Source organism: Mobula birostris, chromosome 4 (genome assembly GCF_030028105.1).
Source record: "Mobula birostris isolate sMobBir1 chromosome 4, sMobBir1.hap1, whole genome shotgun sequence".
Lineage (NCBI taxonomy): Eukaryota > Metazoa > Chordata > Chondrichthyes > Myliobatiformes > Myliobatidae > Mobula > Mobula birostris.
In genome coordinates this window covers 135994734-136008952 of record NC_092373.1, presented here as the reverse complement: position 1 = coordinate 136008952, position 14219 = coordinate 135994734, and the positions used below count along the sequence as shown (strand labels likewise).

General features: G+C 42.7%; 1 protein-coding gene across 2 annotated transcripts in view; it reads left to right on the top strand.

Annotated features, from left to right (window-relative positions):
• Nucleotides 1–44: 44 nt before the first annotated feature.
• bbs7 (Bardet-Biedl syndrome 7) overlaps nucleotides 45–14219 on the top strand; it is a 73268-nt gene continuing 59093 nt past the window's right edge. For both annotated transcript variants that reach the window (XM_072256103.1, XM_072256102.1), the window contains exon 1: nucleotides 45–299. In XM_072256103.1, coding sequence (XP_072112204.1) covers nucleotides 264–299 — 36 coding nt within the window. In that variant the 5' untranslated portion in view covers nucleotides 45–263. The remainder of the gene's footprint in view (nucleotides 300–14219) is intronic.

The following is a 14219-nucleotide window of genomic DNA, read 5'->3' as shown; positions in this document are numbered from 1 at the left end:
TAATCTGTAACCAGTGGAATGCGCGCTTGCGAGCCGCCTAAAATCTCCCTAGAAACGGGATTGGGGAGGTCTGGCGTGGATTTGTGTGGAAAAAGGTGTCGTTACGATGCTGTTTGTTTACAGCTAATTTTTTTTATCGGTTCGTACAGATGTATCAAGAGTCATTCAGGATGAGATTCCTGGATTTACCGGTGATGTCCCCCTGACATCGATATTCGAGCTGCCACTTTTCAGAAACAGAAACGGGCCCTAACGTATTGACCATGGAGGTAAATTTGAATCGTGTCGACTACCTACAGGTAGGTCCTTGATCCATTCAGCAATGTTTTTTTTCTTTTGAGTAAGGCCTGGCTACTGCGTTTAAAGTCTTTTGGTGAAAACGGTATTTTTATATTCGACATATAAACCTAGTCGTCGAGAGTGTTCACAGTGAACAATTGGAATTTGGTTCTTATGTCGCATGTACTGAGGTACTTGAAAAAACTTGTCTTGCATACTGTTCATTCAGATCAGATCATTACAAAGCGCACTAAGGGTAAAACAATAACAATACAGAATAAAGTGCTACAGATACAGATAAAGTGCAGTGCGGGTAAACAATAAGGTGCAAGGTCATAACGAGATAGATTGTGAGGCCAAGAACCCAATTTATTCTACCACCCCGCTGTATACAGTAATCTTATAACAGCGGGGCAGAAGCCGTTCTTGTGCTTGGTGGTTCGTACTTTCAAGTTTTTATACTTTCTGTACGGTGGGAGTGGGGAAATGAGAGAATGGCCAGGGTGGATGGGGTCGTTAATCACGTTGGTTGCTTTACTTAGCGAGAGGTACAGACAGAGTCAATAGACAATAGGTGCAGGAGTAGGCCATTCGGCCCTTCGAGCCAGCACCGCCATTCACTGTGATCATAGCTGATCATCCACAATCAGTATCCAGTTCCTGCCTTATCCCCATAACCTTTGATTCCGCTATCTTTAAGAGCTCTATCCATCTCTTTCTTGAAAGCATCCAGAGACTTGGCCTCCACAGCCTTCTGGTGCAGAGCATTCCACATATCCACCACTCTCTGGGTAAAAAAAGTTTTTCCTCAACTCCGTTCTAAATGGCCTACCCCTAATTCTTAAACTGTGGCTTCTGGTTCTGGACTCACCTATCAGCAGGAACATGCTTCCTGCCTCCAGCGTGTCCAATCCCTGAATAATATGTTTCAATAAGATCCCCTCTCAGCCTTCTAAATTCCAGAGTATACAAGCCCAGTCGCTCCAATCTTTCGACATACGACAGTCCCACCATCCCAGGAATTAACCTTGTGAACCTACGCTGCACTCCCTCAATAGCAAGAATGTCCTTCCTCAAATTTGGAGACCAAAACTGCACACAGTACTCCAGGTGTGGTCTCACCAGGGCCCTGTACAGCTGCAGAAGGACCGCCTTGCTCTTAAACTCAATTCCCCTTGTGATGAAGGCCAGCATGCCATTAGCTTTCTTCACTGCCTGCTGTACTTGCATGGTTGCTTTCAGTGACTGATGTACAAGAACACCTAGATCTCGTTGTGCTTCCCCTTTTTCTAACTTGACTCCATTTAGATAATCTGCCTTCCTGTTCTTAGCACCAAAGTGGATAACCTCACATTTATCCACATTAAACTGCATCTGCCCACTCACCCAGCCTGTCCAAGTCACCCTGCATTCTCATAACATCCTCCTCACATTTCACACTGCCACCCAGCTTTGTGTCATCGGCAAATTTGCTAATGTTACTTTTAATTCCCTCATCTAAATCATTTAATATATATTGTAAACAGCTGCGGTCCCAGCATTGAACCCTGTGGTACCCCATTGGTCACCGCCTTCCATTCCGAAAGGGACCCATTAATCGCTACTCTTTGTTTTCTGTCAGCCAGCCAATTTTCAATCCATGTCAGTACTCTGCCCCCAATACCATGTGCCCTAATTTTGCCCACTAATCTCCTATGTGGGACTTTATCAAAGGCTTTCTGAAAGTCCAGGTACACTACATCCGCTGGCTCTCCCTTGTCCATTTTCATAGTTATATCCTCAAAAAAATTCCAGAAGATTAGTCAAGCACGATTTCCCCTTCGTAAATCCATGCTGACTCCGACTGACCCTGTTTCTGCTACCCAGATGTGTCGTAATTTCATCTTTTATAATTGACTCCAGCATCTTTCCCACCACCAACGTCAGGCTAACTGGTCTATAATTTCCTGTTTTCTCTCTTCCTCCCTTCTTGAAGAGAGGGACAACATTAGCCACCCTCCAATCCATAGGAACTGATCCTGAATCTATAGAACATTGGAAAATGATTACCAATGCATCCACGATTTCTAAAGCCACCTCCTTAAGTATCGTGGGAAGAGAGAGAGATGAGGAAGGATATCAGTAAGATTGAAAGAGTGCAGAGAAGATTTACTAGGATGTTGCCATGTCTTCAGGAGTAGAGTTACAGGGAAAGATTGGACAGGTTAGGACTTTATTCCTTGGAGCATAGAAGAATGAGGGGAGATTTGATAGAGGTTTACAAAGTTATGAGGGGTACAGACATTGTAAATGTGAATAGGTTCTTTCCACTTAGATTAGGAGAGCTAAATACGAGAGGACATGGCTTGAGGGTGAAAGGAGAAAGGTTGAGGGGGAACTTCTTCACTCAGAGAGTGGTGGCAGTGTGGAAGGAGCTGGCATCTGACATGGTAAATGCCGGCTCACCCATAAGTTTTAAGAATAAATTGGATAGGTACATGGATGGGAGAGGTCTAGAGGGTTATGGACTGGATGCAGGTCAATGGGACTAGCAGAATAATGCTTCGGCACAGACTAGAAGGGCCGAATGGCCTGTTTTCTCTGCTGTAGTGTTCTATGGTTCTATGTTCTATGGAGGTTCACGAAAATGATTCCAGGATACAATGGCTTGTCATATGAAAAGCGTCTGATAGCCTGTATTCAGTAGAATTCAGAAGAATGAGGGGTGACTTCATTGAAATCTGTCGAATAGTGAAAGAAAACAACAGGAATTCTGCAGATGCTGGAAATTCAAGCAACACACATAAAAGTTGCTGGTGAACGCAGCAGGCCAGGCAGCATCTCTAGGAAGAGATGCAGTCGACATTTCAGGCCGAGACCCTTCGTCAGGACTAGCTGAAGGAAGAGTGAGTAAGGGATTTGAAAGTTGGAGGGGGAGAGGGAGATCCAAAATGATAGGAGAAAACAGGAGGGGGAGGGATGGAGCCAAGAGCTGGACAGGTGATAGGCAAAAGGGATAAGAGAGGATCATGGGACAGGAGGTCCAGGAAGAAAGACAAGGGAGGGGGGGACCCAGAGGATGGGCAAGGGGTATATTCAGAGGGACAGAGGGAGAAAAAGGAGAGTGAGAGAAAGAATGTGTGTATAAAAATAAGTAACAGATGGGGTACGAGGGGGAGGTGGGGCATTAGCGGAAGTTAGAGAAGTCGATGTTCATGCCATCAGGTTGGAGGCTACCCAGACAGAATATAAGGTGTTGTTCCTCCAACCTGAGTGTGGCTTCATCTTTACAGTAGAGGAAGCCGTGGATAGATATGTCAGAATGGGAATGGGATGTGGAATTAAAATGTGTGGCCACTGGGAGATCCTGCTTTCTCTGGTGGACAGAGCGTAGATGTTCAGCAAAGCGGTCTCCCAGTCTGCGTCGGGTCTCGCCAATATATAAAAGGCCACATCGGGAGCACCGGACGCAGTATATCACCCCAGCCGACTCACAGGTGAAGTGTTGCCTCACCTGGAAGGACTGTTTGGGGCCCTGAATGGTGGTAAGGGAAGAAGTGTAAGGGCATGTGTAGCACTTGTTCCACTTACACGGATAAGTGCCAGGAGGGAGATCAGTGGGGAGGGATGGGGGGGGGACGAATGGACAAGGGAGTTGCGTAGGGAGCGATCCCTGCGGAATGCAGAGGGGGGGGAGGGAAAAAATAGTGAAAGACCTTGATAGAGTGGATGAGGACAAGATATTTCCTGTGGTTGGAGAACACAGCCTCAATAGAGGAGTGTCCTTTTAGAACATAGATGAGGAGGAATTTCTCTAGCCAGAGAATGGTGAATCTGTGGAATTCTTTGCTACAGGCAGTTGTGGAGACCAAGTATGTATATTTAAGGCCTTTGAACCCTCCCCAGTTCCAGCACATCCTTTTTAACATAAGAGACCCAAACTGCTCAGGGTACTCCAAGTGAGGCCTCACCAATGCTTTATAAAGTCTTAATGTTACATCCTTGCTCTTATATTCTAGTCCGCTTGAAATGAATGCTAACATTGCATTTCCCTTTCTCACCACAGGCTCAACCTGCAAGTTAACCTTTAGGGAATCCTGCACAAGGACTCCCAAGTCCCTTTGCACCTCATTTTTTTGTGTTTTCTCTCCAATTAGCAAATAGTCAATCCTTTCATTTCTTCTACCAAAGTGCGTGACCATACTCTTCCCAACACTGTAGTCCATTTGCCATTTCTTTGCCCATTCTCCTAATCTAAGTTCTTCTGTAGCCTCTCTACTTCCTCAAAGCTACTTGCCCCTCCACCTATCTTCATGTTATCTGACTTAGCAACAAAGCCATCAGTTCCATCATCCAAATTATTGACATATAACGTAAGAAGAATCGGTCCCAACACAAACCGCTGTGGAACACCGGTTGTTACTGGCAGCCAACCAGAAAGGCTCCCTTTATCCCACTCTTTGCCTCCTGTCAAGGATCTACTGCTTTATCCTTGCTAGACTCTTTCCTGTAATACCATGGGCTCATAACTTGTTAAGCAACCTCGTGTGGCACCTTGTCAAAGGCCTTCTGAAAATCCAAGTACACATCAACTGATCCTTCTTTGTCTATCCTACTTGTTACTTCTTCAAAGAATTCAAACAGATTTGTATGGCAAGATTTTCCCTTCAGGAAATCTGACTACAGTCCATTTTGTCATGTGCCTCCAAGTACCCTGAGGCTTCATCCTTATTAATTGACTCCAACAGCTTCCCAGTCACTGAGGTCAAACTAACTGGCCTATAGTTTCCTTTCTTCTGCCTCTCTTCCTTCTTGAAGAGTGGAGTAACATTTGTAATTTTCCAGTCTTCCCAAGCCATTCCAGAATCTAGTGAATTTTGAAAGGTCATTACTAATGCGTCCACCATCTCTTCAGCTACCTCTTTCAGAACTCTGGGACATATACCATCTGGTCCAGGTGACTTATCTGCCTTTACAGCTTTGAGTTTCCCAAGAGCTTTCTCCCTAGTAATGGTAACTTCACACACTTCATGCCCCCTACACCTGGAACTTCTATCATACTTCTAGTGTCTTCCATGGTGAAGACTAATGCAAAATACTTATTCAGTTCATCTGCAATTTCATTGTCCCCCATTACTACCTCTCCAGCATCGTTTTCCAGTGGTCTGATTACCACTTTCACCTCTCTTTTACACTTTGTATATCTAAAGAAACTTTTGGTATCTTCTTCAATATTATTGGCTATCTTACTTCCCTATTTCATCTTTATCTTCTTAATGGCTATTTTTAGTTGTCTTTAGTTGATTTTTAAAAGCTTCCTAATCCTCTAACTTCCACTAATCTTTGCTCTATTACATGCCCTTTCTTTAGCTTTTATGTTGGCTTTGACTTCTCTTGTTAGCTACAGTTGTATCATCTTTCCTTTCAAATACTTCTTCCTCTTTGGGATTTATATATCCTGTGCCTTCTGAATTGCTTCCAGAAATTCCAGCCATCACTGCTGTGCCGTCATCCCTGCCAGTATTCTTTTCCAGTCAATTCTGGCCAACTCCTCTCTCATGCCTCTGTAATTTTATTACTCCACTTTAATACAGGAACATCTGACTTTAGCTTCTCCTCAAATTTCAGGGTGAATTTGATCATATTATGATCACTTGCCCTGAAGGGTTCTTTTACCTTAAACTCTCTAATCAATTCTGGTTCATTGCATAACACCTCGTCCAGAGTAGTTGATCCTCTAGTGGGCTCAACCACAAGCTGTTCTAATAAACCATCTCATGGGCACTGTAGACATTCCCTCTCCTGTAATCCTGCACCAACCAGATTTTCCCAATCCGCCTTCATATTGAAGTCCCCAGTGATTTTTTTTATCACCCATGGAATCATGACACTATGTCCCCAGTTCTAAACTCCTCAAAAGAAACAAAATATCTTTTAACATCTTCATCAAGTGCATTTTCGCACTTACTTACTTTTTTCAACACAGGAATTCATTCATCTCGTCAGGTTGATGAGGGCTCAAAGCAAACAGATTGCATCATTCTCATTCCCATAGAATATAGAACAGGACAGGACAGGTCATTTGCCCACAATGTCATGCTGAATAAGCATGAAGCAGCAAATCAAAAGCATCCAAACACTAATCCCTCCTCCCTATATAATGTCCATATCCCTCCATCTGCCTCACGTTCATGTGCCAATCCAACGTCTCTTAAAAGCTTCTAATGTATCTGCCACTACCACTGTACCAGGCAGCACATTCCAGACATCAACCACTCTCTGAGTAAACAAACTTGCCCTTCATATCCCCCTTGAACCTACTCCCCTCACATTTAATGCATACCCTCTGGAATTAAGCATTTCAACCCTGGGATACAGATACTCCCTGTCTACTTTATCTATGCCTCTCATAGTCCTAGAAACATCTATTAGATCTCTCCTCAGACTCTGGCGCTCCAGAGAGAACAACCCAAGTTTACTGGGCCTCTTATGATAGCACATACCATGTTAACCAGGCAGCATCCTGGTAAATCTGTTCTGCACCCTCTCAAAGCCTCAATATCCTTCCTATAGTGAGGTGAGCAGAACTGTATGCAGTACTCTAGATGTGGCCTAACCAGAGTTTTATAAAGCTGCAACATAACTTCCTGACTTTTAGCTCAGTGCCCTGACTAATGAAGGCAGTGTTCTTAACCACCTTAACCATATAACAATTACAGCACGGAAACAGGCCATCTCGGCCCTTCAAGTCCATGCCAAACGCTTACTCTCACCTAGTCCCACCGACCTGCACTCAGCCCAATATCCTCCATTCTTTTCCTGTCCATATACCTATCCAATTTTACTTTAACTGACAATATTGAACCTGCCTCTACCACTTCTGCTGGAAGCTCGTTCCACACAGCTACCACTCTCTGAGTAAAGAAGTTCCCCCTCATGTTACCTCTAAACTTTTTCCCCCTAACTCTCAACTCATGTCCTCTTGTTTGAATCTCCCCTACTCTAAATGGAAAAAGCCTATCCACGTCAACTCTATCCCCCTCATAATTTTACATACCTCTATTAAATTGGCGGGAGGAGAGAGAGTAGTGCGCCATGCGTGCGCAGCCCTCTGGTGAAAAATGATATCGTATCCGTTAAATAGGGGCCGTGGACAATTCTGATTTGATGGAGACGGACATGAAAGGACAGAGGAACATCTGCAGAAATTTCTGAAACGCCAGTTCGCTGCTGTTGTTACTGCGCGGTTGGGAATCTTCCGGAGGGAAGGCCTCAAAATCGCCGGCTTTGCCTGCTATTGGCGACCGAGATTGAGGTGAAATTGTTCGGACAGAGATGGTGCTCAGTACTCGGTGTCGGAGAGCTGATCGGAGGCTCGAAGTTTTCCGATGACTCAGAGTCGGACTGTGATCGGGCATGGCAGGGAGAGTTTTTCTTCCTTCTCCCGTCTGCGTGAGATGTGGGACATTTGAGAGACTTTGAACTTTTACTGTGCTCATGGACTTCTTCATCAAGTTATGGTATTGTTGCACTGTTGTAACTATATGTTATAATTATGTGGTTTTGTCAGTTTTTTTCAGTCCTGGTCTGTCCTCTGTTTTGTGATATCACACCGGAGGAAATATTGAATCATTTCTTAATGCATGCATTACTAAATGACAATAAAAGAGGACTGCTTGTCTATTGTCTAACCTAATCTAATCTAAGTCCCCCCTCAACCTTCTACGCTCCAAAGAATAAAGACCCAACTTGTTCAACCTTTCTCTGTAACTTGGGTGCTGAAACCCAGGTAACATCCTCGTAAATCTTCTCTGTACTCTCCCTATTTTGTTGACATCTTTCCTATAATTCGGTGACCAGAACTGTACACAATACTCCAAATTTGGCTTTACCAATGCCTTGTACAATTTTGACATTACATCCCAACTCCTATACTCAATGCTCTGATTTATAAAGGCCAGCATACCGAAAGCTTTTTTCACCACCCTATCCACATGAGATTCCACCTTCAGGGAACTATGCACTATTATTCCTAGATCCCTCGGTTCTACTGCATTCTTCAATGCCCTACCATTTACCATGTGTGTCCTATTTTGATTAGTCTTACCAAAATGTAGCACCTCATACTTATCAGCATTAAACTTCATCTGCCATCTTTCAGCCCACTCTTCTAACTAGCCTAAATCTCTCTGCAAGCTTTGAAAACCTACTTCATTATCCACAACGCCACCTATCTTAGTATCATCTGCATACTTACTCATCCAATTTACCACCCCATCATCCAGATCATTAATGTATATAGCAAACAACATTGTACCCAGTACAGATCCCTGAGGCACACCACTAGTCACTGGCCTCCAATCTGACACACAGTTATCCACCACTACTCTCTGGCGTCTCCCATTCAGCCACTGCTGAATGCATTTTACTACTTCAATATTAATACCTAATGATTGAACCTTCCTAACTAACCTTCCATGTGGAACCTTGTCAAAGGCCTTACTGAAGTCCATATAGACAACATCCACCGCTTTACCCTTGTCAACTTTCCTAGTAACCTCTTCGAAAAATTCAATAAGATTTGTCAAACATGATCTTCCACGCACAAATCCATGTTGACTGTTTCTAATCAGACCATGTCTATCCAAATAATTATATATACCATCTCCAAGAATACCTTCCATCAATTTACCCACCACTAACGTCAAACTCACAGGCCTTGCTGACCTGTGTAGCCACTTTCAAGAAGCGGTGAGCTTGGATCCCAAGAAGGCTCTACTCAGCAACGCAGTTAAGGATCTTGTCCTTAACAGCGTACTGTCTCCTTACATTTGCTCTTCCAGGGTGCAACACCTCACATTTATCTGAGTTAAACTCCATCTTCTATTTCGCTGCCCATATCTGCAACAAATGCATATTGCACTGTTTTCTTTGCCAGTCTTCTACACTATCCATAACTCCACCAATCTTGGTATCGTTCACAAACTTGCTAACCCACCCATCTGCATTTTCATCTAGGTTATTTATATACATCACAAACAGCAGAGGTTCCTGCAGAACTCCACTAATTACATACCTCCAGCTCGAATAAGTCCCTTCAACCACTATACCCTCTGTCTTCTATGCGCAAGCCATTTCTGAATCCAAACAGGCAATTTGCCAGGGACCCCATGCATCTTAATCTTCCGGATTAGTCTCCCATGAGAGACTTGTTAAAATCCATGTTGACAACATCCACTGCCCTACCCTCATCAATCCCTCTCATCACCTTGTCAAAAAAAAAACACTATTTCTCTGTAGTTTAGCAAAGTATTCTCTTGTGCATACCCAACAACTCCCCTTTGATGCTTTTTATCACATACCTGGACTAAGGGGCATTGCATAGTACGTTTTTGGGCCATATTGTATGAGGAAACCAGTAAATCTAGCGGAATCCCATGGAAGCTTGGTGAGAATATGTAAATTCTATTGTGTAGTAACGAAGGTCAGGATTGCACACCCATCTCTAGAGTTGCAAGGTTGCTGGGACGGTATACCATTCTTATGGATCCCTTTGTCAAGATCATGAACGAGAGGAAATCTGCAGACGCTGGAAATCCAAGCAACACACACAAAATGCTGGAGGAATTTCTCCAGCATTTTGTGTGTGTTGTCAAGATCATGGCTGATTTATCTCAACACAACTTTCCTGCACTCCCTATACCCTTTGAGTCCCTTATTATTCAGAAAACACTTGCTTGCTGTATAGAATGAATTTAATTACTGGGTTTCCTCAGTCTCTGAAGTAGAAAATCCTAAAGATCCACCACTTTCATACTATTCCTAAATCCTGTTATTCTCTAGTTCAAGACTCTTCAGCCAGGATAAATAATTGCCTAGTATTCACACTGTCAAAGCTTTAACAACTTTGTAGCTTTCAATACGTTTTATTTCTCTGAACTCTAGAGAATATTGACAAGGTTTACTTCATCTCTCTTTATTTGGCAAACTTGACATCCCAGGAACTAATCTGGTAAATCTTTGGCTGCAACTCATTTCTTTTGGTAGGGAGACCAATACTATAACAGTACTCAATCTTGCCTGCAGTACTCAGCTCTCGTAATAAAGGCCATTTATCTTTCTAATTGCTTAATGCTCAGGACAGTACAATAAGTTATTAGGAAAGTTGCTTTGAACATCACCACTTCCCAATCTGTCATCGTTGTGAAAAATGTCCAAGTAAATGACCTTACATTTGTTCACATTGTATTCCATTTGTTGCGTTCTCACCAACTCACTTAGCTCACCTACTACAGGAAGCTTCTTTACATCCTGCTCCTGTTACCTACTTTTGTATCATCAGCATTCCTGAATCTATAATTTGAAAGACGTAATTTCATACAGAAGGATGTTATTTAATACAAAAGGAAGCGTGTGACAGGTATACGAAACTGTAATTGAGTGTATCACATGAAGAATGTAGATGGTGCATGAGAGAACTTAAAATGAAAAACAGAAGGGCAGAAATGGGCCATTAAATATTTTTGGCAGGTAAAATTAAGATATTTGGAGCAAAAGGGTAGTCAAGGAAAGCAGCAATATGTGTGTGTAGAGACAGGAGATGTGAATGCGGTTCTAAATAATACCTTTTGGCTGTATCCACTGAAGAGGAATGTGGAAGATTAAGCTGTAGGTCCACCCCATTTGTGACATTTACTGGGAGTGATGTATATGGAGGGCCTGAAGCATTCTTAAGGATCCCTACCATCCATCCCACAATCTCTTAGACCCACTACTGCCAGGAATGAGGTACAGGAGCATCAAGATTAGAACTGCCAGACTGAGTAAAAGCTTCTTTCCCCAGGCTGTGAGACTAATGAATACCCTGCCACCACCGAGGTCTCATCACTAGGACAGCAAGCTGTGTATACTGGTGAAGGAGAGTGACCTACCGGGGGGGCAGGGGGCCTGAGTGACTGGGTCTCTGGCACTGAGTCTGGTGCTGTGGCTCAGGGAGATGAGGTGGAGAGGACTGCAGTGGTGGTAGGTGATCCATAGTCAGAGTAACAGCAACGAGATTCTGTGGGTGCGATAGAGATACCAGATGGTATGTTGCCTCCCTGGTGCCAGGAACAGAAATGTCTCAGATCAAGTCCATGACGTTTTAAAGGGGAAGGGTGAGCAGCTAGAAGTCTTGGTACATACTGGCATCAATGACATGGGTAGGAAAGGTGAGGAGAAGTTGAAGAGAGATTTTAGGCAGCTATGTAGAAAGCAGAAACACAGGACTTCCAGGATAGTAATCTCTGAATTGGTGCCCATGCCATGCGCCAGTGAGAATAAGAATAGGATGATTTGGCAGATGAATGTGTGGCTAAGGAACTGGTGTGGGAGGCAGAGGTTCAGGTTTATGGATCATTAGGATGTCTTCTGGGGAAGGTGTGACTGTTCAAAAGGGACCGATATCCTTGCAGACAGGTTTGCTAGAGCTGTTTGGGAGGGTTTAAACTAATTTGGCAGGGGTCGTGAACTGGAGTGATAGTGCTGACGATGAGGTAGTTGGTTTGCAAACACAGGCAATGTGTAGTAAGACTGCTGGCAAACAGGCTGATGATAGGGCAAAATTGCAGTCAACAGGATGAGTGCAATGTAAAAGGCAGACAGAATTGAAAAGGGTGAAATCAGGACTGAAGGTGTTATATTTGAATTTGTGCAGCAAACTGAATAAGGTAGATGATCTTGTAGCACAGCTACAGATTGGGATTTATGACATTGTGGGCATAACTGAATCATGGCTGAATGAAGATTATAGCTGGGAGCTTAACATCCAAGTATATACATTGTATCAAATGGTCTGGTGGGTAGGCAGAAGGGATTGGGTAGCTCTGTTGGTATAAAATGAAAACAAATTTTCAAAAGAGGTGACATAGGATTAGAAGATCTCGAATCTTTGTGGGTAGAATTAAGAAACTGCAAGTGTAAAAAAAAAACCCTGATGGGAGTTATATATAGACTCGCAAACAGTAGTAAAGATGTGGTCTACAAATTACAATGGGAAATAGAAAATGCATGTCAAAAGGGCAATGTTACTGTTGTAACTGTGAACAAAGTCACCAGAGAGCCTTTATTTGGGACACACAAGCTGGCAACTTTTGGAGTCATATGAGAGAGAAAGAGACAGAACTGCCATGAACCAACATGGTAGCACATTTTTGTGTGTTAAAGAACAAGGTGATAGGACCATTTCTATAGTTACAATGCCCTCATCATGCTTCCTTTGAGTTACATGTAATTTTTCAAATGGCTGTATCTTCCCACCAACACACCCAAAATGAGTGTTAATTACTGTGGTCTCTGAGTCATATTCATGCAGTGGGATGTTGACTGCATTCATTCATATGCAGACATCTAAAATCAATTAGATGTTTCCTGTTTTGAGTGGCTTTTAAAATTTAATCTTGTAATTCATATTCAGATCTCAAGGTTGATTGCATTTGAGATTAGAGATTAATATTTGCTATATACTCTAACTCCAGAAAATGTCCTAACATTACAATACTAATAGTTGATTACAATATGCAGGTAGATTGGGAAAATCAGGTGGGTGCTAGATCTCAAAAGCAGAAATTTCTAAAATGCCAATGAGGTGGCTTTTTTTTAAGAGAAGCTCGAGGTTGAGCCCACTGGGGGATCAGCTATTCTAATTTGGGTGCTGTGCAATGAACTGGAATTGATCAGAGAGCTTAAGGTAAAAGAACCATTATGGCAAGTGATCATAATATGATCGAATTCACCCTGAAATTTGAGAACGAGAAGCTAAAGTCAGGTGTATCAGTATTTTAGAGTGGAGTAAAGGGAATTACAATGGCATGAGGGAGGAGTTGGCCAGAATTGATTGGTGTAAAGAACACTGGCAGGGATGAAGGCAGAACAACAATGGCTGGAATTTCTGGAGCAATTCGGAAGGCACAGTGATATACATCCCAAAGAGGAAGAAGTATTCTAAAGGTAGGATGACACAACCATGGCTGACAAGAGAAGTCAAAGCCAACATAAAAGCCAAAGAAAGGGCATAAAATAGAGCAAAAATAGTGTAAAGTTAGAGGATTGGGAAGCTTTTAAAACCAACAGAAGGCAACTAAAAATGTCTTAAGAAGAAAAAGATGGAATACAAAAGTAAGCTCGCCAATAATATTAAAGAGGATGTCAAAGTTTTCATCAAATACATGAAGTGTAAAAGAGAGGTGAGAATAGATATTGGACTACTTTAAAATGATGCTGGAGAGATAGTAATGGGTGACAAACTGAATAAGCATTTGGCATCACTCTTCACTAGCAGTATGCCAGAAGTTTAAGAGGTCAGTGGGCAGAAGGGGGTGAAGTTGCCATTACTATGGAGAATGTTCTTGGGAATCTGAAAGGTCCAAAGGTAGATAAGTCACTTGGACTAAATGGTATACACCCCAGGATTCTGAGAGAGGTGGGTGAAGAGATTGTGGAGGAATTAGTAAAGATCTTTCAAGGATCAATTGATACTGGCATGGTTCTGGAGGAATGGAAAGTTGCAAATGCTACTCCACTCTTCTAGAAAGAGAGAGGCAAAAGGAAGAAAATTATAGGCTAGTTAGTCTGACCTCAGTAGTTGAAAGTTGTTGGAGTCGATTGTTAAGGATGTGGTTTTGCGGTACTTGAGGGCATATGTTAAGATAGCCCATAGTCAACATGGTTTTCTTAAGAGAACGTTTTGCCTGACGAATCTGTTGGAATTTTTTGAAGAAATAATGAGCAGGATAGACAAAGGAGAATCAGTGGATGTTGCGTACTTGGATTTTCAGAAGGCTTTTGACAAGCTGCCCCAAATGAGGCTACTTAACAAGTATTACAGGAAAGATACTAGCATGAATTGAGCATTGGTTGATTGGCAGAAGGCAAGGGCTGGGGAAAAAAGGGAGCCTTTTCTGATTGGCCACTGGTTGACTTGT